Source organism: Neoarius graeffei, chromosome 8, assembly GCF_027579695.1.
Source record: "Neoarius graeffei isolate fNeoGra1 chromosome 8, fNeoGra1.pri, whole genome shotgun sequence".
Lineage (NCBI taxonomy): Eukaryota > Metazoa > Chordata > Actinopteri > Siluriformes > Ariidae > Neoarius > Neoarius graeffei.
In genome coordinates this window covers 74,192,636-74,218,108 of record NC_083576.1, presented here as the reverse complement: position 1 = coordinate 74,218,108, position 25,473 = coordinate 74,192,636, and the positions used below count along the sequence as shown (strand labels likewise).

Below are 25,473 nucleotides of genomic sequence, written 5' to 3'. Positions count from 1 at the left end.
TAACAGAATTTAAGCCTATATAAACACTGACTCGCACAGTGTTGCCAGATACTGTTGACGTTTTCCAGCCCAAAATATGTTCAAAACCCGCCAAAATGCACTTGAAACCACCCAATCTGGCAACACTGCGCGCATGCTGTTTCTCTTGAACGTATACACGGAAGTAAGGCGGAAGGTAGTTTGTCGACGTCACCTCAAGATGACGCCAACGATTGGTCAAATTTGCGGGACAGTTGCGGTGATTGGATATAATTGCAACACCGCCCTGAATTCGCGGGGATTGGTTGAATTTGCGTTGAAGTTGCAAATCGCAACATCCTGGAGGCTCTGTTTTTTTTGCTTGGCCCAGACTCTGTCTCCTCACTCACTGTAGCTTTAGGTACTAAAAATCGATCCATTTTGTCTCCGGTAAAGGCTAGCTGAAGTTCGCTAAATGTCCACAATAGTAACTTATTCTGGTTTATTTTTCCTCACATTGCGCCCCCCCCCCGAAGAACTCTGGCGCCCCCCAGGGGAGGCGCGCCCCACACTTTGAAAAGCCCTGAGCTAATGTGTTCAAGTTTCTTTTCTTTTACCTGAAGAACTTTGCAGGCGGCTTTTCCCCTCCCGCTCCGACTCAATCATACGTAGACCGCGCTCAACATAGCTCTGGAAAAACTGAGATGTGTTCTTCAGGAAGGGCTCCAAGTCAGCGTCTGAATACTTCTGCTTGTACTCATACAGCTCAGTCAAGCCCTGAGAGAGAGAGGAAAAATAAATAAAACCATATGCTCAAGCTGCTAAACACATGGAGCATGAGTGTAAAAATAAGTGGAGCTCTTACTTCTTTAGTGTTCTCTTTTGAACCGATCTTTTTGAAGATCTCGGAGAGGATGTCGCTCACTTTTGCTTTGATCACTTTATCGTCCTGTAAGCAGTAAAAGTTGAGAGAGCATTATATATCTTATTATATAAAATTACATGCATGACTACTCCAGTCATAAAATTCCAGGGTTTTCTAGCAAACTAAATGATCTCAACTGATCTGCGCTGAAACCAAAACCGAGTTGATGAAACTTAAAGGGATTAAATGTATGGCGTGACCTACAGATCGTAAAGCCACCTTCTCAGAGTTCTGGTCAGACTTGAGGCCTGAGAGATTTCCTGAATGCTTCACCACCCGCCTCAGATGAGCCTCCAGTTCCGACTCATTCCGGTTTTCGATCATGGACAAATGATCCAGTATCTGTGTAAACACGTGAAGCATTACATTAATTCCTATTGCTACTGAACACTTGCATGCCTTAAAGGCATCTAAAACTTGTTTAGAAGATAAAATATCTGTCTTTAAAACAGAGACAGTATGCAATGCGTCATACTCTAGAACCCACACCCACTGGAGGGGAAAACCATTTCATTGCTCTCCATCATGAAGGTGCCTCCTTGTCACTTTAGTCTGCTACTAAAAACTGAAATGTGCCTAAAAGCTGCTGTGTGACAGGATGCACCATCAGCAAGGTAAACAACCCAGAACTAAATTTTTATAAGCTGCCAAGCCAAGGGGGGAAGGGGGGACGGACGGACTTTTAAGGAGACAAAAAATGGATAGACAAAGCATCATAGTCTGAAAACGACACCCACTAGATGAGAAAACAGTCGGTGCCACAATATGCAAATTGCTGGTACCAAGCTTTAAAAAAAAAAACACACCCCCCCCCATTCACTAAGAGAATATCATGCGGACAAGATGCGATCATGTTGATGTCCTAAGGGTCACTTTTCCCCATTTTGGGACTGAATATCCTCCCTCTTGATGTAAACAGTACGGCCCTATAGAAAGAGCCAAACACGTAGCCTGGCAAGCCAGACTGAATGTGAATATTTAGTCTGGCCTCGATCCGTAGACATTTCCGAAGCGGGTAGGAGGAACAAACCGCTGTCTTTCAAACTGTCTCTGTGCGTATAGGCCAACGCTCTGACCAATCAGCGCAACAGTGACTGTGACGTAGTCAGAGCGACAGAAAGCAGTGGGGGAGGCCTTGAAATAAATAATTTTTCAAAATGCATATTAATTAATAAACAGGTTCTAGATATTAAGAAGTTTGGAGATAATGACCACAAGTTTGGAGTCTGTACCACATACACATTTTTTTCCAAGTGTTTTTCAAGGGTTTGCTTAAACCGTTTTTGAGAGTTTTTATTTAGTGGTGTTTGGTGAAATAATTTCCCTTAAATTTAAAATAACGGGAAAATAAGAAACAATCAAAAAGTAATGTTTCAAAGCTGTTTATTAATTCTTCGTACTGCACAAACTAGCCCATCCTTTTGGCTACGAGCGGAGCCAGCTGGTAGATCAGACTTTTGCCATAGCCGGTCGGCAAAACAGTGAAAACGTCCTTCTTGAAAAGGAATGAGCGGAGAGCCTCTTCCTGCTCATGTTTCAACGAAAACTCCAAGTCTAATTCTTCTAAAACTGATTCCAAAGCGGAGTCAAACGCGCGCTGTTCACTAGCCGTAGCCATCTTTCCTGCTGTGCTTTCTCCAGCGTCGCGCAGCTTTGTCGTCACTCCTGCAAAAGCCCGCCCAAAGAATCCAAACAAAAACCTTGCGTTGTGATTGGCGGACACGATTTGATGCCCGGGGTGTTTTTGTTTATATGGTGCGAGGCTAGACCCACTCGCTAGGCAAAAATATTTTTGGCCGCTAGGTGGGTGGGTCTAGTTTACTAGGCTACCAAACACGTGGAGCTTTAACTAATTAGCATAACTATGGAACTGCGTCGCTCCAAGATGGCGACAGGCGGAAAACATCGTGACTCTGTATCGACTTGAGAGTTCTGAGTCGCAGGGATGCAATTTGTGGTTGACATTCGCGAACAGATCTGTGAAACAAAATACGAAGACATCTTTTAGCCGTTATTGCTTTTGTGTTATTGTTTCTTGCTCTGTAAGATCAAAACATAAGATAGCTAAGCACTAGCGAGAATGATTTAGTTATCTGTCCAGAAAAATGATGTCATCTAACCTTGCTCCGTCTTGCAGTTGCACTCACTATGCAGGCTTTCCTTTTCTTTTCCGCTGGCGTGAGAGCGGAGTCCGCTCAGTTTGCTCATGCTCATTTGTTTTTGGTAAAATTAGGTCTCTCTCTCACACACACACACGCTACAGTGCTCACATGATCTTGTCGCTCGCTTGCTTCAGCAATCGCCAGAATCGTAAAATGCGGGACGCTTTATCTCGGCAAAACATTCACACACAGGATACATGGTGTGCGCGCGCGTGCAGCAGCGAAACATCTTGAAACCCCAATAGCAAGAGAAATAGAACATCTCATTATCTGTAGCCGCTTTATCCTGTTCTACAGGGTCGCAGGCAAGCTGGAGCCTATCCCAGCTGACTACGGGTGAAAGGCGGGGTACACCCTGGACAAGTCGCCAGGTCATCACAGGGCCGACACAGACAACCATTCACACTCACATTCACACCTACGGTCAATTTAGAGTCACCAGTTAACCTAACCTGCATGTCTTTGGACTGTGGGGGAAACCGGAGCACCCGGAGGAAACCCACGCGGACACGGGGAGAACATGCAAACTCCGCACAGAAAGGCCCTCGCCGGCCACGGGGCTTGAACCCGGACCTTCTTGCTGTGAGGCGACAGCGCTAACCACTACACCACCGTGCTGCCGAAACAGAACATTTTGCCCAGAATTATAATTTTCCAGTCAGGACCTCTAACTTACCGAAATATAACAGCCTAAAACTGGTATTTGGATGCCTCATATCCTCATAGTCATTTTTTGGTTTGGCAGCTTATAAAAACTCTTGACCTTGTTGGTACTGCATCCCATCACACAGCAGTTTTTATGCATCGATCAGGTTTTTCTTTGCTGATGAAAGTTCTAAGGAGGCAACAGTGTGTTGAAATGTTTTCCTCCCCAAAATGGGTGGGACTTATTTGCGCTCTGTCTCTATCTTCTTCTTTTGGCTGCTCCCGATTAGGGGTCGCCACAGCGGATCTTTCGTCTCCATTGCTCCCTGTCTTCCGCATCCTTCTCTACCACACCTGCCACTTTCACGTCCTCTCTCACCACATCCATGCATCTCCTCTTTGGCCTTCCTCGTTTTCGTTTGCCTGGCAGCTCCATCCTCAACATTCTCCTTCCCACATGCTCTGCATCTCTTCTCAGGATGTGCCCATACCATCTCAGTCTCATCTCTCTTAGCTTAATTCCCAAGCTCTCCACATGTGCTGTCCCTCTGATGTGCTCGTTCCTTATCCTGTCCAACCTCCCATCGCAAACCTTAACATCCTCAACTCCGTCACCTCCAACTTTGCCTCCTGTCTCTTCGTTAAGGGTACGGTCTCCAATCCATACATCACAGCTGGTCTCACTACTGTCTTATACATCTTACTTTTCACTTTTGCTGGGACTTTCCTATCACAAATGACTCCCGAAATCCTTCTCTAACTGCTCCGCCCTGCCTGCGCACTCTTTCTCACCTCACTATCGCAGCCCCCTTTTTCCTGCACAGTTGCACTCTGTCTCTATACTGAATAGGGATGGCGAAAACTAAAAAAAAATCTTGACCGACCACCGAGCCTCATTAGCCGGTTAAAGTCGGTTAACCTATGAGTTTAAACAGGGATGCAAACAGTGCATTGGAGTGTCTGAATAATTTCATCAGAGTAAATTCTGTATTAAAATTACTACATAAGCAAATGCCGTTACAGTCCATGAAAAAGTCGTGAAAAAGTCGGCATCTGCGCCTTTAGTTTGTGTGGAGAGATATGATCTGCAATAACATGCATTGTTGGCTACAGACCGAAACATACTTTCAGAATGCACTGGCCAAGGCAGGACTAAACTCCATGTGCCTTCTAATAATAATTAATTTGTAAGCTAAAAAGCCTGTGTCTACACTTTTTTCTTTCGCCAAGTGGCAGCTGTGTTCAACTGGGGCGGGACATGACCGAATGGGTGTTTCTGATTTGTCAGCTGTCTTTAACTGGGGCGGGAGGGCGGGACATTACTGAATGGGTGTTTCTGATTTGTCAGCTGTCGTCCTTACACCGCATAGCATGGCCCAAGCGTTTACAACACAGAATTCCAGGTTCTCCGCTCCAAAATCGGCAGCTTCAAAATGGTTGATTTTTTTTTTTTCACCGACAACCAAAAAAAAATTAACTGGTTGACGTTGATTCGGTCAACCACCGGTCAAACGGTCATCAGTTAACATCCCTAATACTGAATAATAAGTTGTGCATGATGAGGAAAAAAAGGGATAAAAGTATCTACAGTTACCCTCAAGAAATACAGATTCTATGAACTTGCAAACCGCAGAAGTCTCTCAGTAAGCCGATATCGATCTTCATGTGGACAGTACATCTTCTGACCAAACAGCACTTGTACGTCACATGCTCTCCCTCGGATTCTTATAAGAACTAGAAAGAGGCTTGGTGTTGTTGGCTCTGCAGCGAAACATTTAAATGGTACCCTCTAGGACTTTCTTGATTAACTGATTTCCATTTAAGATTAAAAATTGAGCCATGAACAACCATTATGGACACGATGTAATTTGGTTGGCTTCAGTGAGGGTTACAAAACAATATTAGGTAATGCACTAGCTATTATTAAACATATTGAAGGGATCTACACTGTACAGGTTCTGTATTTTAATCCTGTACGCAGCGGTCACTATTTGTATTTGCTTCAGCCTTGATCACTTACGTTAGCCTTTCTTTCAAAAATAAGGGACGTGTTGTGGAAGGTTTGTACCTTGGCCCCAGTGAGCTTGCAGAGTGTGTGCAGTAAGGTCTTTAGAGTGCGATGCGGCACGTCGCTCTTCAGTTGCTTCAGCTTCTCTTTAGGGAAAACCTTCATGAAGTTATGGACGTCCAGCAGGATGCGGTCCAGGTTAATACTGTTAATGGTCTCGGGCAGGAAGCGGATCATTCTCCACAGACACTGCAGAGGAGCGAGCAGCGTTTAACACCCGGTCATACGCAAAGAGGACTGCTGTACGGTTCGTTTTCAAGTAAACAACTGCAGCAAGTCTTCTTTACCTTCATGACGAGCTCGGAGAACATGGGGGATCCTGCGGTGGTGATCAGGCTGTCCTGCAGTAGCACCAGCAGAGCACTGAAACACACATCATCATCATCACTGCAACTCATACTTTTCACATTAGCCAGACGTACTCCAAAGCTAGGGGTGAAATGTTTTCTTTGGTAAGAGCTGCCTTCTTCTAATGCAAGGCTTTCAAGATAAATGGTATCAGACAGCACTGCATTAGCATCATCTTCGACACTAAAAGCTTATCTTACATTATACATGCATCAGTTTTAAGAACTTCAGTGATCGAGGACTAATTTCAGAAACTTTGGAATGTATAAAAACCTTCCATGTTGAATTTCCATTTCAGATGACCATTTTATTAACGGAAAAATATCTGTGACAAAACCCATGCCAACTTGTATTTCCAGGTTATTCATACTGTTCTTTCTTGGCACCATCTTCATAAAATCGCCTTTAAAATTTATAAACCACGTCTTGGGGTTCAGAGAAAAATCTCGCAGCGCACTGGATGACCTGGTTTCCATGGTTACACTGAGCAAATTTACACAGCAACAGTCTCTGCAGGACATCCTAACTTTATTTTGATAACATGTTCAGAATCAGTACGAAGAAACCTTGAATTTGAGATATTACACGGTGGGGTAAGAGATTTTTTTTTTTAACCAGTCTGGTTTCCATCAAATCATGCTGCCCCCCCTTTCCCCATATCTTATTCTTTTTATATTTGTATAAGTAAATACTAGGGGTCGACCGATAATTGGCCTGGCCGATATATCGGGCCGATATTCTGCATTTTTAGGGTTATCGGTATCGGCCATAATTTCCACCGATATGCCGATAACATGCCTTTTTGCAGCCATTTCGTTCCTAATGCGACTGTCACTGCACGTCCTTTCCTGCACTTGCCTCTCTGAGTTCAAGAACACGGTCCTGCCCACCACAACATCTGATTTGTTTGGCACAAGAGATATAGCCAATCGACACGCGTAGCTAAATGCTGTGAACTGTTTCAAGGCGGCCGTACGGGCACTCGGGCAGAAGCGGCACAAGGGATACAGCCAATCAACACGCGTAACTAAACGCTGTGAACGGTTTCAAGGCAGCCATATGGGCACTCGGGCAGAAGCAGATCCCACTTCAAGGTAAGGACACGCTGCTTTTGCCGCAATAAGTCACAAACACACAAGTTGCAAAAGCACAACATCATTATATGTTTACATTCTTCATCTACTACTCATTAAAATTGTCCATTTGCATCTGTGTGGCCAGGCAAACTTGGCTTACGGAAGGAAGCACTTGAATTAGCCTACAACCAACTAGTCTCGCTGAAACTACATGTAATGCTTCCTTCACTACAATATAATCCTCCTAAATTGGGAATATTAGGCTTGGGCATTAAAAGCATTAGAATGTAGATGGTTACTTAAGTTGTTACATAATAGGGAGTGATCGCCTACTTTGTTTGATTTTACTTTTTAAAAAATGCTGCAGGCAGCTCCCTACACTTGATTTGTTATTTAAAAACTACTTGAAGTTGGTAAGTCTTACTTAGTTCTTCGTGTAAAAAAAAAATCCAGAGTGTATTTTCATTTATTTTCCACTGAAAATGGTGAGCTGTAATATAGTAGGGAGTGATTTATTTTTTTATTGGTGAATATTTATTTTATTATTTTATCTCATGTTATTCTAACTAATGTTTGACTTTATTGTACAAATGCTGCTGGCATCTCCCTGCACAAAATTTCATGTTCAATTTTACAATTAAACATACATTTCATGGATATGAAGGTCTGTCTCAGTGTGTGCCATGTTTAATTTCATGTGAATTATAATGTTTACATTTATCGGTTGCACATATCGGTTATCGGCATCCCAATTCCATAATAATCGGTATTGGCCCTGAAAAAAAAAAAAAAAAAAAAAAAAAAAAAAAAACATATCGGTCGATCCCTAGTAAATACTTTAAATTTATCTAGAAGTTTTTTCTCTATTTTCTATTCTCTGTTTATCCTGTAATGATGCTGCTGGAATCTTAATTTCCCTGAAGGAACCCAAAGGGATCAATAAAGTTCTATCTAATCTAATCTAATCTAAATTGTGCGCTCCGATTGGCTCGCGAGCGGTCCGGAATCGTACGATCCGGACTCCGGTTATGGACCTTTGGTGACTCGCTCGTTCACAACAACAAACATGGTAGCAATTTTGTCAACATTTATTTTCGCATTTCTCGGTATAATAGCATTAAATTTTACAGCATGGATGGCGATAACGACAGTGTTCACAGCAAAAGCGAGTTTTACTACCCTGATGAAAACGAAATAAACACTTCAGGAGAAAGCCGAAAACAAGCTTGTAGCAGGTTTGTTCTAAATATGGTTTCCCTTTTGGGCACTCATTTTCTGTTAGAATTTGGTAAAGGAAAAAAAAAAAATTTAAATTTATTTACCAGCTTAAGGTCGGTCCGTATCGTGAAATACCGTGACCTCGGCCTTGAAAATACTGACCTTGGCCCAGAGGCCTTGGTCAGTATTTTCAAGACCTCGGTCACAGTATTTCACCATACAGTCCTCCCAGCTGGTAAATAATACGTATCCACTCATGCACTGGTGTATGGCTGAGTGGGCATGTCCAGCTGCCATATTACCAGTGACCAGTATTTTTGGATTTAAAAATTAATAACTATCTGAAATGTATTAAAAGGTTTAATGATGATCATTACTAATTGGCCTATTTTTGGTGTGCTTTCATATGTTTAAACTTTCTGTACCTTAAAATGGCATACATTATGTTAATTAGGTAATTAAATATTCAAAATTATGGTGGAACAATTACAATCACTAGATGCGGCTTGAAAAATTAAGCCGGTATGCTAATTTTCGTTACTGCAGCAGTTTTTAAGCAACATCACATTGTACACAAAATTATAAGCCATTTGATGAGATTTCCTTACAAGGGAATTATATGAATTTTGGCCAATTTTGACCGATGCTCAAAATTCACAACGTAATGGATTTGTCTTGAGCCCTGTCTGACAATACCAAAAACAACAGCATTTAAGATGAACGCAACATCCTCAAAACAAGTTAGTTCCAGTTCTCACTTGTGTTATAGCACAGGGCTTTTCAAAGTGTGGGGTGCGCCAGAGTTTTTCAGGGGGGGTGCAACGTGAGGAAAAATAAACCAGAATAAGTTACTATTGCGGACATTTAGCGAACTTCAGCTAGCCTTTGCCAGAGACAAAATGGATTGATTTTTAGTACCTAAAGCTACAGTGAGTGAGGAGACGGAGTCTGGGCCAAGCAAAAAAAGAAGGAAGTATGACCACGATTATTTAAAGTTTGGATTTTCATGGACTGGATCTGAAGATGCTCCACTGCCACAGTGTGTTGTCTGCCAAGAGGTGCTAGCTAACGATGCTATGAGATGTTTAAAATGTGTAAAACAAGATTAAAAAAAAAAAAGCACAGATGTTTAAAATGTGTAAAAAAAAAAAGTTTTAATAAAGCTCATATGTTTTAAATGTGTAAAAAATATGTTTTCAAAAAGCACAGATGTTTAAAATGTGTAAAATAAAAAAAAAGTGTACAACAACCATTTTTTTTTTTTTTAAAATATGAATGGAACATTAAGTATAGCAACAACAAAAATTGTAGGGGGGGCGCTGTTGTTTATTTGCTCTCTGAGGGGGGGCTGACTCTCCCACACTTTGAAAACCCCTGTTATAGCAGCTATAAACATGCATTCCCTCAGCATGCTCTCTTTTCCCCGCTTGAAATTAATAAGGCACCAAAAAAAAAAAAAAAAATTCAACTTAAGTTACTGAGAAACAGCGAAAGTCCTGAATGCTCTACTGTGGTGGAAAAGTTACAGTATTACCTCTGACAATTATAAACCACCAACAGTGGACACTCCTTCCAAAATTGTTAAACAAACCGAATAAAACCGAAAACCTCACCATATCAAGAACTACACATTTAAGAATGTGCATCTGATAAGAAATCCAATTTGCACAAGTTCCTGTGCAAATTGCTACTATAGAAGCAATAGAATGAATATAATCAGAGCTGCTGTTACGGAAAATTAAATCAACACCTTCTGACCAAATCAACAGCCTTGCGGTACAAGGCATACAACGTTACGGGTGCTAGATTTTTTTTGTTGAACAGCAATTTTGATCAACAGTGTATTCCCCCCCCCATGTATTTTTTTCTTTGTTCTGCTCACCTTAAGATGTTGGTTTGATCAGACTTCTCCAGAACTCGCACCACCAGCAGGTTGACGGAGCGGATGAGCTGCTGGCCATCCTCGATGTCCTCCACCCGCGAGTCCAGCATCAGCGTGATCAGGCCGTGCATCAGGTCCTTCAGCACACCCATAGACGCCTCCCGTGCCAGACTCTCCATAGAGAACAACTAAACGCACAAACAAACACTTCTTATTACTGTAATCATAAATAAGTACTTCTGCGTCGTCCTGATTCACAGGCAGGGGCAGCTCCCTGTCTTTCAAAAGATAAAAAGAATCAAAATGTACGGTTTTGTTTTTGGCAGACACAGTCTTATTTACAGTACAGTTAAACATTTTAAAAGAAGAGTATTTTTGATTTTTTTTTTTTTAAACAAAGTGCAAAAGCACCACCAGCAGTCGTAAACAAGAGTGCTCAGACAGTACAATATCCCCCACGAGCAACTGCCTCATAACTCTGGTAAAATGCGACTGAATTGAACAAAATTGCAATACATGCATTACCAACATATAACAAAGAATCCTGTCAAGTTTTGTGAAATTCCTCCAAAAACAGAGAGTGTTGATTTCAGAAGGTGAGTACCCTTCCCGGGATGGACGGACATCGCCACGACATAATCGCCCTCGGACCTTTCGGCCAGTGGGGGGAACTTTTTGCCAAATTACATGAAATTCCTCCAAAAATTGTGAGGGATGTTGATTTCAGAAAGCAAGCACACCTTGATAAAATTGCCAAAGTACAAGTTTGTTAAAGGTCCCATGGCATGAAATTTTCACTTTGAGTTTTTTTAACGTTAAAATGAGTTCCTCTGACCTTCTTAAGTCACCCCAGTGGCTAGAAATTTCATAATGTGTAAACCAAACTATGCCCAACATTTGAGAATGGCGCGTCAAAACGGCATGTTGATAAGCTCTTCCCTTTACTACGTCAGCAAGGGAGATGATCCTCACGCCCCCCCTCTGGATTCCCACCCACTGTATGGATTGCCCCGCCCAGTTGTAGTGAGGAGACCATAGAGGGAGGACACAACAACATGGCATCACCTAAGCGAGCGAAACATGGAAATTGCGCTGTACATGGATGTGACAACACAGAAAAGAGTCTGTTTTTACTGCCGACGGGAGAGCCCCTGAAGACACAGTGGCTTAATTTTATTTACTCCAATAATACGCCGTCGAGTCTACCTAAGACGGTGTATGTTTGTTGGAAGCATTTTCCCGAGGAATGTTTCCACAACTTGGGACAGTACAGGGCAGGTTTTGCACATCAACTGTCACTGAAGCCTGGGTCCGTACCAAGCATCCCTGCCGCATCAGCAACAAACACCGAACAAGTAAGTGTATAACTGATCGTTTTGCCGTGTTTTAAAATTGGTGCGTTAGCCTAGCAATGGCTACATTTAGCTGTGCAGCTAACCGCTTCCTGCAGTTAGCCAGGTACTCTGCGCTACAAAACTAAAGAGCATGCAGCATGCTCTGTTAAACTGAGTTTAGTCTGGAAATTGACTGTAACTTATGAGCTTATGTTTGACTATTGCTCCGCAATGCATGTCTTCTGTTGGATAAGCGATATGTTGCTGTAGTTGCTGCTTCTATCCTCTTTGGTTATGGAGTGCGTGTTCAAGCCTAGGGTATTATACGTTCGTAAACTACCACTCCGAACACTCTCACACTCTGTTCTCTGTGTCACGTTGAGTTTACGAAAGGAGTCCGAGGGAGAACGGGGCAGCGTGGCTACAGGCGCTGATAGCAGCGAGTATGTGCGCGCGCAGCTTGATCAAGCCCCTCCCCCTCCCCCCATGGCCCGCCCCCACCCTCTACCCTTCCCCGCCTCCTGCTTCTCATTAGCAAAATGATGCACTGGGAAAAGCGCTGAAATGGGGCTTTCTCCCAGGAGGCTATATTTACGTGCCGAGGGTTCATTTCGAGAAAGACTGCGGATATAACATCCGGAAACCTCCACGAGCCCGTTTAAAGCATCAACAAACCACCATGCCATGGGACCTTTAATAATCAAGGGCATAACTCTGGTAAAAAAAAAAAATTGCCCACATTAAACGAAATTTCAATCTGCATATAACCGTCATATAACAAAGCCTTTTACCAAGTTTGGTGAAATTCCTCCACAAAAATTGTGAGAGGAGTTGATTTCAGAAGCACGTCCACCCTCATGAAATTGTCAAAGTTATTTAATCAAGGGTCAAAACTCGGGTAAAATTTTCACAAATGAAATTAAATCGCAATGTGTATTACCATCATATAACGAGGCCCTTTTGCCAAGCTTTGAGAAATTCATCCAAAAATCATGAGCGGAGGAGTTGATGTCAGAAAGCAAAACACACCTTCATGAAGTTGTCAAAGTACAAGGTTGTTAATCAAGGGCCACAAAACTCTGGTAAAATGCGACCAAATTGAACAAAAATAACAACATGCGTATTACTGACACATAATGCCTTTGCCAAGTTTGGTGAAATTCCTCCACAAATTGTGAGAGGAGTTGATTTCGGAAGGAAAACACACCCTCATGAAATTGTCAAAGTATGATTTTTGTTAATCAAGGGCTGTAACTCTGGTAAAATGTGACCCATTTTAACGAAATTTCAATATGCGTACTACCGACATACAACAAAGAACCCTGGCAAGTTTCTTGAAATTCCTCTAAAAATTGTCTGGAGTTGATTTCAGAAGGTGAGCACCCTTCCTGGGACGGACGGGCGGAAATCGCCATGACACAATCCCCCTTTGGGTCTTTCGGGGGGGGGACCCCCCCTCACACACACACAATAATATGAAGCGAGGCTATGGGCTAACTAACAAGCCCAGTGCTGTAGACTTATCCAGCCATGTGATTACACACAATGACACGCCCCCTAACAATGGGCTGTTACCTCTCGGCCCACTTTAGTGACTTTTCTGTAACACGTCATCAGTAGACCCCTTCGCAGTAAACGTCATTCATACGTAAGAGGAAATTGCGCACGCAGCCTGGACCCAAAAAAGACTCAGCGACGGTAGAGACGAGAAGAAATGCCTAGTTGTTGTGTTGTTGGGTGTCGGAATCGTAGCAGTGATGGGGTTAAAATGTTCAGAATTCCAGCAGGATCTCACCCATTCCAAAAAAAAAAAATCGCCGACGTCTATGGCTACAAGCCATCAAACGTGTAGACTGGGATGAAAGTACTATCAAAAATGCGCGGGTTTGCAGCGCCCACTTCATCACAGGTAAAATCAGGCTATTTATTAAATCTTTCTTTTTTTATTCTTTCTAGTCTTCGTTTATTGATGTAGCAAAATACTTTGGTAACGTTTGTCTGATTAGCTGGGTCATAGTTACACAATGTAATGAATATTGTTAGCATGTTAACTTAGCTTTGCATGCAATTTTGTTTGTAGGAGAGGTCTCGCTTGACTCAAGCAGTCCAGATTTTGTGCCATCATTATTTGTGTATGCTGAAAATCACAATTTTAAAGCAAGGATGGAAAGGTAAAATTGTGTGCCCTCACTCTAAATGCCAACTTACGTTGACTGCTCTAACCTAGCTCCCGCCCCGTTCAGTTTCATTTCTGCTCTCTGCCTCTCGCTTTTTACGCAGCTCTGATTTCTCTTAGCTGCACTCTTTACACTATCATTCCTTTCATGCCATTACCTCCTGCAAATTGCTGTTTAGCGTTGGTATTTGCTGTTGTAGCTAAAGCCACATTTAATTAAATTAAATTAATTAAATACGGATAATACTAGGGCTGCTCGATATTGGAAAAAATCAATATCACGATTTTTTCAGTAAATATCGATATCGCGATTTTTAAAACGATATTTATACACCTTTTTTTAAAGCCCTGATCATCAACACCTGAGGCACCGGGCCACATTTTTATAGTACAGGCCTCATAGGCTACCTGTCAACCCTTCCCGTTGTACCCTGAAACGCCTTTTACTTAAACTATTTACTGTGCAAGCGCGTACTTTGCATAGGTCCTATAGCCTGCACAAGGCTCACGTTCTCCTCACTCAACATTTCCGATCACAGAGGCTGGAGCCAGCGCCGGTATTACCAGTGATTACTGCGCAACGTCCACACTGGCTCGTAGCCAGCCAAGGATAAAATCTCTCTCTCTCACACACACACTACAACGTAAGCTTGTGTGTTGTTAAGACACCAACATTAAAACACGCACACACACGGACTGGCCATTGGGAGTAGCGGGAGTTTGTGGGCCGGCGGAGAAAAAAAAAAAAAAGTTGCGCGCTGGCCTTTAATATGATAAGCAATGTTAACAGTTTCTTTAAGAAACTGTTAACATTGCTTATCATATTAAAGGCCAGCGCGCAACTGTAATAAACAATGTTAACAGTTTCTTAAAGAAACTTAACATTGCTTATCATATTAAAGGCCAGCGCGCAACTGTAATAAACAATGTTAACAGTTTCTTAAAGAAACTTAACATTGCTTATCATATTAAAGGCCAGCGCGCAACTGTAATAAGCAATGTTAACTGTTTCTTTAAGAAACTGTTAACATTGCTTATCATATTAAAGGCCAGCGCGCAACTGTAATAAACAATGTTAACAGTTTCTTAAAGAAACTGTTAACATTGCTTATCATATTAAAGGCCAGCGCGCAACTGTTTTGTTTTTTTCTCCGCCGGCCCACGCTGAACCACCGGGAAAACTCCCGCTACTCCCGATGGCCAGTCCGTGTGTGAACACGCACAATATAGAGACAAGTCCTTAAGAATTAACATGCATGAAAATAGCTCAGCGGCATGTAAACATTCCCTGAAAGTGTAGGTGGCACTGCGGCTAGATGCTACGTGAAATGGCACAAGGCAAACACCATGCTTCGCTCAGTCAACAGACAAAATCCACGAACCCAGTAGTCCTCCTACTACTGTGGGTTAGTGTTCTGGGGCCAAAAACACCCTATGCACAGTCATTCCAAAACATCCCCACTAGTTGCAGGTTATGTCTCAAATACAGATATGCGTTGTGGATTAAGCGATCTATTTTCAAGCATCAGGCTTCTCTTCCTTCATCTTCCAAATGTGGACTCCGCTATCTTTTTGGCATGTCAGCATTGAAATACCATTTGCAGAGATATTTCACTCGAAAAGTAAAAGCGACACATGATTAGGGCTACATGATTAGCAGGGGGACACCGTTTTAAGCGCACGGAATTTTAAAAACAATGTAATTCCATCTGAGTCCGTCTACATCGCGCAATAAACCCGTCCTTAGCAGAACCTACTTCAAAGCATGATGCTAGCTGCAGATGCACAAGTCAAAATCAAATGAACCCAAGTAAACATGCCGCGGCGGGCAACAATAATAACCAAATTGCCTTACCTTAAAACGCTGCCTTGACCACAGGACGACTCGCAATTATTCCACTTAAATCCACACGGTTTAACACATCTAACACGGCTAGCAAGCTGGATATGTGCTAATATTGTTGTGCTTGTTTTCTTCCGTAGATGCCATTTTTACATTACCCAGTCCCACATCCAAAAATATGACGTAAATATGTTAATTGTATTATTATAACTATTAGCAAGCAAATCAAACAACATATTAACAAATCAATATATCAAATCACCCGACACGTATGAAAACAGAAGAATTGATTTTTTACTGTTGCGGAGATATCGCGGGAGTAGAATGGATGACGTATGCAAGGCTACGGTGTGCCTTAGGGGACAGAAGGGTTCGTTTTACCTTACTGTCACGTCAATGTTATTGTTGTTTTATTGCCATTGTAGAAATATTGTGCACGTCCCTTTCGACAAATGACAAAAAATCGTTTCATATCGATATTATGAATTTTGATATCGTTTGACACCAATATCGATATCGCGATAAAAATACGATATATTGCACAGCTCTAGATAATACATTTAATTAAATTAGTGCTGTCAAAAATGTCGCGTTATTAACGCGTTAACTTGACTCAATTTTAACGGCGAGAATTTTTTTATCGCGAGATTAACGCTCTGTGACATGATGCCACACCCCGCACAGCCAGAGTACTCTGCCCTCCCCCGAAGAGCCACGGTGCTCGGCTTAGGTTTCGTTTTCCCATCGGCGGCTCCAGCCCCACTTTGCAGTGGCTGTGACAAGACAAGACGTGTTATGCTCTGCAATTAAAAAAAAAAAAAAAAAAAAAAAAACCATTGGTACAACCAGTGTTCAAACTATGCCGATATTTTCGGGGGGTCCCTTTTTTTCCCCTGGGGGTGGGGTGCTTGCGCTTGTCTCAGAGCGCGGATCTCCATCGCGCGCTCACTTCGGATATGCAAATGCTTCCCGTTACACACGATTGCTATGTCAATAAGCATCATTTTGCCAATATTTTAGAGACCCCCCAACATTTCCCAAATCATGTTTTCAAGGGATCTCATGTCTGTTTCAGGGGATCTCGGATCCCCCGAGTACCCCCGTAGTTCGAACGGTGAGCAAGCCCATTCACTTTTTTATGCTGATAAGAAAATTACAATGGTTTTTCATGTGACAAAAATGTGCGATTAAATTGTGATTAATCGCGAGTTAACTATGACAGTCGCGACATTAATCGCGATTAAATATTTTAATCGCTTGACAGCACCAAATTAAATACATTTAATTAAATACGGATCCGGCAGGCGATGTCCACTTGTTAGAGTTAACTTATTTATGTAGCATTCTCGATCTTGTAACGACAATCGTTTGGCATAATCTGACAGCTCATAATGCCGGTCTATGGGCAGCGCCATTGTTTGAGTCCAGGCTGCACTCGCATCCTGGCAACGGTCTGTTTGTTTACAAACATGCGAAGGGGTCTGTAGGCATGTTACAGTCTCAATCGCTGGTGTAGCGAACATGAACAAAATGGAGTATTTACCCCAGCATCATTTTCTCCCTAAAAATGCAGAGATGACATTAGAAGTAGACTGATCACACATTGTCTAATCAAAGTACCGTATTTTTCGGACTATAAGTCGCACTTTTTTTCATGGTTCGGCTGGCCATGCGACTTATACTCCGGTGCGACGTATATATGTTTTTTTTTTTCACCGCGGAATAACTGGAGCTGATGCTGAGTCTGACGACAGCCACGCAGAAGAAGAGGAAACGGCGCTTCATCTGCCGCTGGAGGCAGAGTTGCTCAGAAGCGACACCGAGGATGAGGAATTCAATGGATTTGCTGATTTGGAGTGAAATCATCAGCTTGATAAACTTGATTGACCTGTGTTTTATTATTAATGATAGGCCTATAGTTATTTAAATAAGTTATGTAGTGATTTTAGGCAGTGCTTAATTTGTGAAGTGGGAGGTCCCAGAACGCAGGAGGTGGGTGGGTCCGGCGACTCAAAAAAAAAAAAAAAAGGGCGGGGGATGGTTTACTGTAACTGTACGCACATGCACTTATTGTGTGTAAAATAAATAATAATAATAATAATATCAGACATTATGATCTTAGAAAACGCTTTAGTGACAAACGGTTACAGACAGTAATATGTCGTGATATTATATTATAAAATATTCATTTTTATTAGTCTATATATTAAATTATATATTACATTTATCTTCTAAAATAACAGACTGTACTCATCACAACCGGTTTATTTCACCATTGGAGATCAGATCACACAAGACATGAGTTAAATGACTCATTTTAAGGATTTAAGTAGGGGATTTAAAAGCGGTTGTTGTTTTTTTTTTTTTTTCACTAGACGGTTGTTTTTACTATCGTACCTGTCTTTGGAGATGATATACCTATAGCCTACTTGACCTCTGATTTGATGAAATAAAATTCGACAAAAATGAAGAATGACTCTCCTCGATGATGACTACAGCTTTAATAACAAAGATGAAAGAGCCATGGGGCGATAATAAGCCCTACCGGTAAAAATATTCTAAAAGCAAACTGATTAATGCATCAGTAATAGGCTACTAATATTAGTTATAATAATAATAATAATAATAATAATAATATAGGCTATTAGTAATAACGATAGTGATAGTATTAAAGATAGTAGTAGATATTTAAAATAATCAGACTAGGCTACTTACAGGGCAAAGGGCGCGTTATCACTGCTCAGCTGTTCGTTTATTAAATAAACAATGCAGTCGCGCAGTAACCGCGCGCCGCTTATCAGATACAATCACAGATTCTATGGATAGAATAACCCTTCAAAAAAGTGCGACTTATAGTCCGGTGCAACGTATATATGTTTTTTCGTCTTCATAATGCATTTTTTGGCTGATGCGACTTAAACTCCGGAGCGACGTATAGTCCGGAAAATACGGTACAAGGTTACACAATCGGACAGATGGCAGAAGCAGAGGTTTAGCGTCGTTTTCTGTTTACTGGGTTTGTTATTCAGAGGGAAGTAAAACGAACCCAGTCATTGAAACTTGCAGGAAAAAAACATAAAAACTGCTAATGCAGCTCCTATCTACTCCAAGTGGTGTTATAATTTGGCACAACGTTATTTATATTTACAGAACTTAACAAAAGCTGATTCTTTTTATTATTATTATTGAGAACTCTATAAATGTACTGCTCACCCCTAATAGTTTAACAGGTGAGCTATTGATGGATTAGATTTTAATCGATGGAGGAGTCGTCGCTCACCGAGAGCATGTTGCCGATGATGCAGCTGTACAGTTTGAAGATGTCCTTCTTGTCCAGCCGGTCGTCAGCCATGTGTGTGTTGTAGATGAGGCGGAGCTGCATGAACGTGGCGATCAGGAACTGGTCTATGTGGCCCGACATGGCTTCTGCTTTGTCTTCCTGCCGCAGAACCTCATCAATCTATCAACGGGGAGGGGAAAAAAAAAAAAAAAAATTACTGGAAATCTAATCGTATTCAGTTATCAACTTGTACTTCACACAAGTATAAATGCATACTAAAGTTAATTATAACCTTACAGCCTTGCGGTTGTTGTATGCCTCTAAAGAGTGGTAGGAGAGTCTTCAGTACTATAAGGTGTCGCAAAGAGAAGCCACTTGCGTGCAAAGTTTAATTTTATCCTGAAAATAAGGCCTGAAGCTTCTATACTTAGAAACCATCAGAGGTGGACAAAGTACCCAACTACATTACTTAAGTCAAAGTACAGATCCCACTGGTCAAATATTGCTCGGATACAAGTGAAAGTTGTCCAGTCAAATTTTTACTTAAGTACTGAAGTATATGCTTTTAAAAATACTTAAATATTAAAAGTACATTTTCTGTCAACGCATCGTTGTATTATTGCCACAACGCTTACAAAACCTAACGCCGTTACCAAAGACAGAAATGTGAATTCACAAAATGAACGCATGCTGTGCCATCATGGTGGTTTAACGTTAAGCTAGCTAGTCAGTGATGCTCCACCTGACATGCTAGCAAACTCTTTTCAAACTTGAAATCATTAGGTAGCTAACGCTACTAGAAAAGAAACATTTCTACATTGTCAAGATTATGCTGAAACATATTTCTGAAAGGACTTCAGATAAGGTAACAGTATTCATGTTAGCGTAACTCCGTGTTTACATGCTAACTAACAGTGTCCAAGTTAACTAGCTATGTGTTAACGTTAGCCATGAACAAGGCTACGGCAACTTGATGGGCAAATCCATAGAAAGTCATTTGACTAACCAGACTGCATAGCTATTGCAACGTTATCGCTAGCTCTAAAAGCACAGACAACTTCATTGCAAGCTTTCTCTTGGAATAAAACGTTTATAAACCTCAATATGCTTCCGCAGGTTGGACCGCGAGTTTTTGTACGCCATGATGTGGTTCATTTTTGGCAAACAAAGCAAACATTTAAAACAAAACGCATCTTTTTAATCCTTTCAGAAAACTGAAACATGGGTTCTAGGTATAGCCCTGTGCGCGTTCGTTTTCCAGAAGAACCGCTTCCTTCCATTCTGCCATCAACTGATCACGTTCAAATAATGTGGTTGAGAAAATCACCGATCTTGATTTTATCCAGTCTATGAATGTGACGTGACCCTAGTGATTACTGATAGGCTGTCTCAGTGTCACCTGCGAAAAAACCAATCATGTTTTAGGGGAAAAAAAAAAAAAAAAGACATCCACTTTCAAAGCTGCTTCATAGTAACGAGGACCTTGACAGAAATGTAGTGGAGTGAAAAGTACGGTATTTGCCTTTCAAATGTAGTGAAGTTAAAGTCACAAGTCTCAAAGTACTCAAGTAAATGCACTTCGTTACTGTCCACCTCTGGAAACCATAACTGATCTCAGACTGCCTACCTGTGCCAGTGCCTGGATACTGGTGTTAATGTCACCACTAGCAACCTGCGAGATGACAAAATTGATCGTGGAGGCTGTGCTGTTGTGCAGGTCATCAAAGTGAGGAGAGACTGAGCGAATTCTGGATAACAAAAAGTACATACAGGACAAAACTCAACTCAAGTGCTTTGAAAGACCAAGGTCATACCCACACTGTGGCAAATCAAGTGGATTCCTGTGATGGATTAATGGTGCGTTCATGTGCTATGGGAATTATGGTAAATACCAAACGCCGACATGGAAAGCACACATGAACGCCCCCTCTTGTGGTATTTTCCACTGGGCAACTTGTAGAAAATTTTGATACACGAGTTGCCGAGATGAGGTGAACTTTAACCTTTTCAACATGGCGGCGAGCGGTACAAGACTAGCTTATGAACCAAGAAAGAAGTGGTTTTCACCTACGGAAAGCTGACTCTCACCTTTTAAACGAATCATGTTATGTATATGATATTATTATAATATGTATATTATAGCCTAACACAAAATACTCTGTGGCTGTCCAAAGAACGCCAACAATGATCAGATACTGGCTACTCTCATTGTGGCTACTGCCAAATTTCCAAAAACTGCGTGGCATTCAATGTGTTAAGAAAATCTCTACTTGTCATGATCAGGAAATATTCAGCATTATTTACCTTTTGACTTTTGATAACTCATATTCCTGCTGCAGCTGATGAACAAGGCAATCTATAATTGTTTTAGCCAAATAACAGGCCTGATTCTGAATCTGGTCCACCATCTTTAATTTGTCAACAACAACAAAAGCATGTGAACACAACACACTGGTAAATACCACTTCCCAACTGGAAAATATCATCTTCCCATAGCACATGAACGCAGCATAAAACCTGACTACTCATACTCATCATTCACATCAATGGATAAAGATCACTGACACTCGGCTACACTAGACATAATAAAAATAACTGACACTAGGCTCCACAATAGACACTACCAGTGATGACAGAGACCACGTTGGTGATCTAGACTAGAACTTGGAGAACTGGTCAGACAGTTTTAGGACTGCTACGAAGCTTTATATTTTTTTGATTGATCGGTCAAGTTTATTTGTATAGTGCGTTTAACAAAAGACATTGTTGCAAAGCAGCTTTACAGAAATTTAAAAGGACTTTAAACATGAGCTAATTTTATCCCTAATCTATCCCCAATGAGCAAGCCTGTGGCGACGGTGGCAAGGAAAAACTCCCTCAGACGACACGAGGAAGAAACCTCGAGAGGAACCAGACTCGAAAGGGAACCCATCCTCATTTGGGTGATAACAGATAACGTGATTATAAATAACTTGCTTCTATAACAGTGTCCTATAGAGTCACAAAGTATAACTGTGAAACCAGGAAATTCATTATAGTTTTAACATGAAGCCTGTTTTATTGAAAGTTATAAACTGTTCATGACAGCTGCACTCCTAAAATTAGTAAGTTAACTGTAGTCCAGCCATAAAAGCATTTTATTGGTGACCAAAGCTGTTGCACAAAAATGTATTTTTTTGGGTCTGCAACGAAGCTGACAAAACCACTGTACTGTACCGGAAATTAGATATTTTGGATATATTGGAGCTTATCATGCAAGGTATGACTGATCACAGGACACATGCTCATGCTGTGATGGAGTTATTCATTCTTTCACAACAATAAAGGATCAATGAAAAACAGCCATGCTGATTTCCATTAGTCTCAGGGCAGGATCACGGAGAGCAGGTCCGTCTTATGCTTAAAAAAATAAATAAATAAATAAATAAATAATAATGACCCCTGTAAATACAGTGGTGCTTGAAAGTTTGTGAACCCTTTAGAATTTTTTATATTTCTGTATAAATGACCTAAAACGATCAGATTTTCACACAAGTCCTAAAAGTAGATAAAGAGAACCCAGTTAAACAGATGAGACAAAAATATTCTACTTGGTCATTTATTTATTGAGGAAAATGATCCAATATTACATATCTGTGAGTGGCAAAAGTATGTGAACCTTTGCTTTCAGTATCTGGTGTGACCCCCTTGTGCAGCAATAACTGCAACTAAACGTTTGCGGTAACTGTTGATCAGTCCTGCACACCGGCTTGGAGGAATTTTAGCCCATTCCTCCATACAGAACAGCTTCAACTCTGGGATGTTGGTGGGTTTCCTCACATGAACTGCTTGCTTCAGGTCCTTCCACAACATTTCCATTGGATTAAGGTCAGGATTTTGACTCGGCCATTCCGAAACATTAACTTTATTCTTCTTTAACCATTCTTTGGTAGAACGACTTGTGTGCTTAGGGTCGTTGTCTTGCTGCATGACCCGCCTTCTCTTGAGATTCAGTTCATGGACAGATGTCCTGACATTTCCCTTTAGAATTTGCTAGTATCATTCAGAATTCATTGTTCCATCAATGATGGCAAGCCATCCTGGCCCAGATTCAGCAAAACAGGCCCAAACCATGATACTACCACCACCATGTTTCACAGATGGGATAAGGTTCTTATGCTGGCATGCAGTGTTTTCCTTTCTCCAAACATAACACTTCTCATTTAAACCAAAAAGTTCTATTTTGGTCTCCTCAGTCCACAAAACATTTTTCCAATAGCTTTCTGGCTTGTCCACGTGATCTTTAGCAAACTGCAGACGGGCAGCAATGTTCTTTTTGGAGAGCAGTGGCTTTCTCCTTGCAACCCTGCCATGCACACCATTGTTGTTCAGTGTTCTCCTGATGGTGGACTCATGAACATTAACATTAGCCAATGTGTGAGAGGCCTTCAGTTGCTTAGAAGTTACCCCGGGGTCCTTTGTGACCTCGCCGACTATTACACGCCTTGCTCTTGGAGTGATCTTTGTTGGTCGACCACTCCTGGGGAGGGTAACAATGGTCTTGAATTTCCTCTATTTATACAAAATCTGTCTGACTGTGGATTGGTGGAGTCCAAACTCTTTAGAGATGGTTTTGTAACCTTTTCCAGCCTCAACAACGCTTTTTTCTGAGGTCCTCAGAAATCTCCTTTGTTCGTACCATGATACACTTCCACAAACGTGTTGTGAAGATCAGACTTTGATAGATCCCTGTTCTTTAAATAAAACAGCTTGCCCACTCACACCTGATTGTCATCCCATTGATTGAAAACACCTGACTAATTTAATCTCCAAATTATCAGCTAATCCTAGAGGTTCACATACTTTTGCCACTCACAGATATGCAATATTGGATCATTTTCCTCAATAAATAAATGACCAAGTAGAATATTTGTGTCTCATTTGTTTAACTGGGTTCTCTTTATCTACTTTTAGGACTTGTGTGAAAATCTGATGATGTTTTAGGTCATATTTATGCAGAAATATAGAAAATTCTAAAGGGCTCACCAACTCAAGCACCACTGTACATCACCACGCCGCACTTATTCACCTCTGAAAACAACTACAGCGTTAATCCTGCGAATTCATGATATACAGCAGTGTTAGTGCAGTGTGCTTACTTGGGTTCGGGGATCATGACAGGCTCGAGGAGCTCATCCAGTTTGTGCTGCACGAGGTCAGGGAAGTCACTCACGCGTGTGTGGTCATTCTCAATCATGTCCAGGTCAAGCTGAAACTCCTTGGGGATGGAGGGTGCCGTGTGCTCAGAGTGGGCATTCTGTGACCGAGCTTGACTGGTAGGGGGCACAAAAGGGGGGGGGGGGGGGGGGGGGGGGAGAAAAAAAAAACAAACGTCACTTTCATACATGTCTCACACTGATTTAACTGAATACAGACTCGTACTGGGACAGGGAGTTATTCTGGGAAACACACAGGTCCTTGTACACTTTTCCAACAGCATACGGTGATTATAAACATGTTCTACACTGTTACAGCCCTTACAGACTATTTCATCTTGAAACTTCACAACAGCTAACCTTAGAATTAACCTGGAATATTGGATTGAAGTGCAAAAGGACAAATCAGTTTCTGGACTGACGTTACTGTGTGTGTGTGTGTGTGTGTGTGTGTGTGTGTGTTATTTGTCTAATACTCTGGGTTGGTGCGTGCCTCAGGAAAAGAACCTAGAACGATTCGGCAGTACTTACATCCTATATGTGCGATACATTAATCTGTCCAGGGAGAGCAGAGAGAAAAGAAAATCATAAAGAAGAAGAGAGAGACAGAGGCTTAGATTTAGGAGGCAAAACATGCAATGAAACAAAAGGACAGAATCAAAACACAGGAGCAGGTTTTTCCTCTACAAAAACCACACAGACCCACCCAAACTGAGAATGCTTGGAACTGGATTATTATTTAGGTGCATTTTTAATCTCCACATGCACTGGATCATGTAGTTCAGGTCCTTAATAGGTTATGTTCAAGTTATTTACAATCGAGTGCGTGGTTTGCACTGCTGAATTATTTGTCTACTGCATGGACGATCTCCCACACGTGCAAGACCTTGTAGTTCAAGTCACAGTACAATACATGTTTCCGTATTCTCCAGTGTGGCAGCGGGGGTGTGGTCGAATGCCAGTTTGTGAATGGAGGGTGAGGCCAGGGAACGTGAGTGGCAAAGTGATCACGCCCGTGTCGTATTAACGACGTGTGTCTCTCTTGCAGTAACAGAAGAGGGTTTATATGGTGAGAGGAAGCAGAGAGGGAGAGTTTCCCTGTGCACGATACGCAGAACCATGGCCTCACTTTTTCTTTATAAAATGCCTTGAGACCTCAAGAATGGCATAGGAATAGTTTTAAGCGTTAACAATAAATCTAATTCAAAAAATTATTTTTAAGATTAAAATGATTCATATAGGTAGCGGTCCAAGTGAATGACCTTGACATCACGGCAGGAAGTCTGTCATCGCCATTCTCACTATACTAAAACACAGAGCTGACTGCAACTCCAAGCCTCCATTTTGAGCTAATTTATCACCA

At 41.5% G+C, this 25,473-nt stretch overlaps 1 protein-coding gene across 3 annotated transcripts in view; it reads right to left on the bottom strand.

The window, feature by feature from the left end:
* ckap5 (cytoskeleton associated protein 5) overlaps nt 1–25,473 on the bottom strand; it is a 120,472-nt gene that overhangs the window by 6,312 nt on the left and 88,687 nt on the right. Inside the window, exons 34-42 of one of the 3 annotated variants that reach the window (XM_060928229.1) lie at nt 24,054–24,227; nt 20,543–20,663; nt 18,916–19,095; nt 10,283–10,470; nt 6,046–6,121; nt 5,759–5,947; nt 1,088–1,225; nt 824–907; nt 576–735 (exon numbers count right to left, since the gene is read on the bottom strand). In XM_060928229.1, coding sequence (XP_060784212.1) covers nt 576–735; nt 824–907; nt 1,088–1,225; nt 5,759–5,947; nt 6,046–6,121; nt 10,283–10,470; nt 18,916–19,095; nt 20,543–20,663; nt 24,054–24,227 — 1,310 coding nt within the window. The remainder of the gene's footprint in view (nt 1–575; nt 736–823; nt 908–1,087; nt 1,226–5,758; nt 5,948–6,045; nt 6,122–10,282; nt 10,471–18,915; nt 19,096–20,542; nt 20,664–24,053; nt 24,228–25,473) is intronic. The other 2 variants (XM_060928230.1, XM_060928231.1) reach the window with 2 other exon arrangements.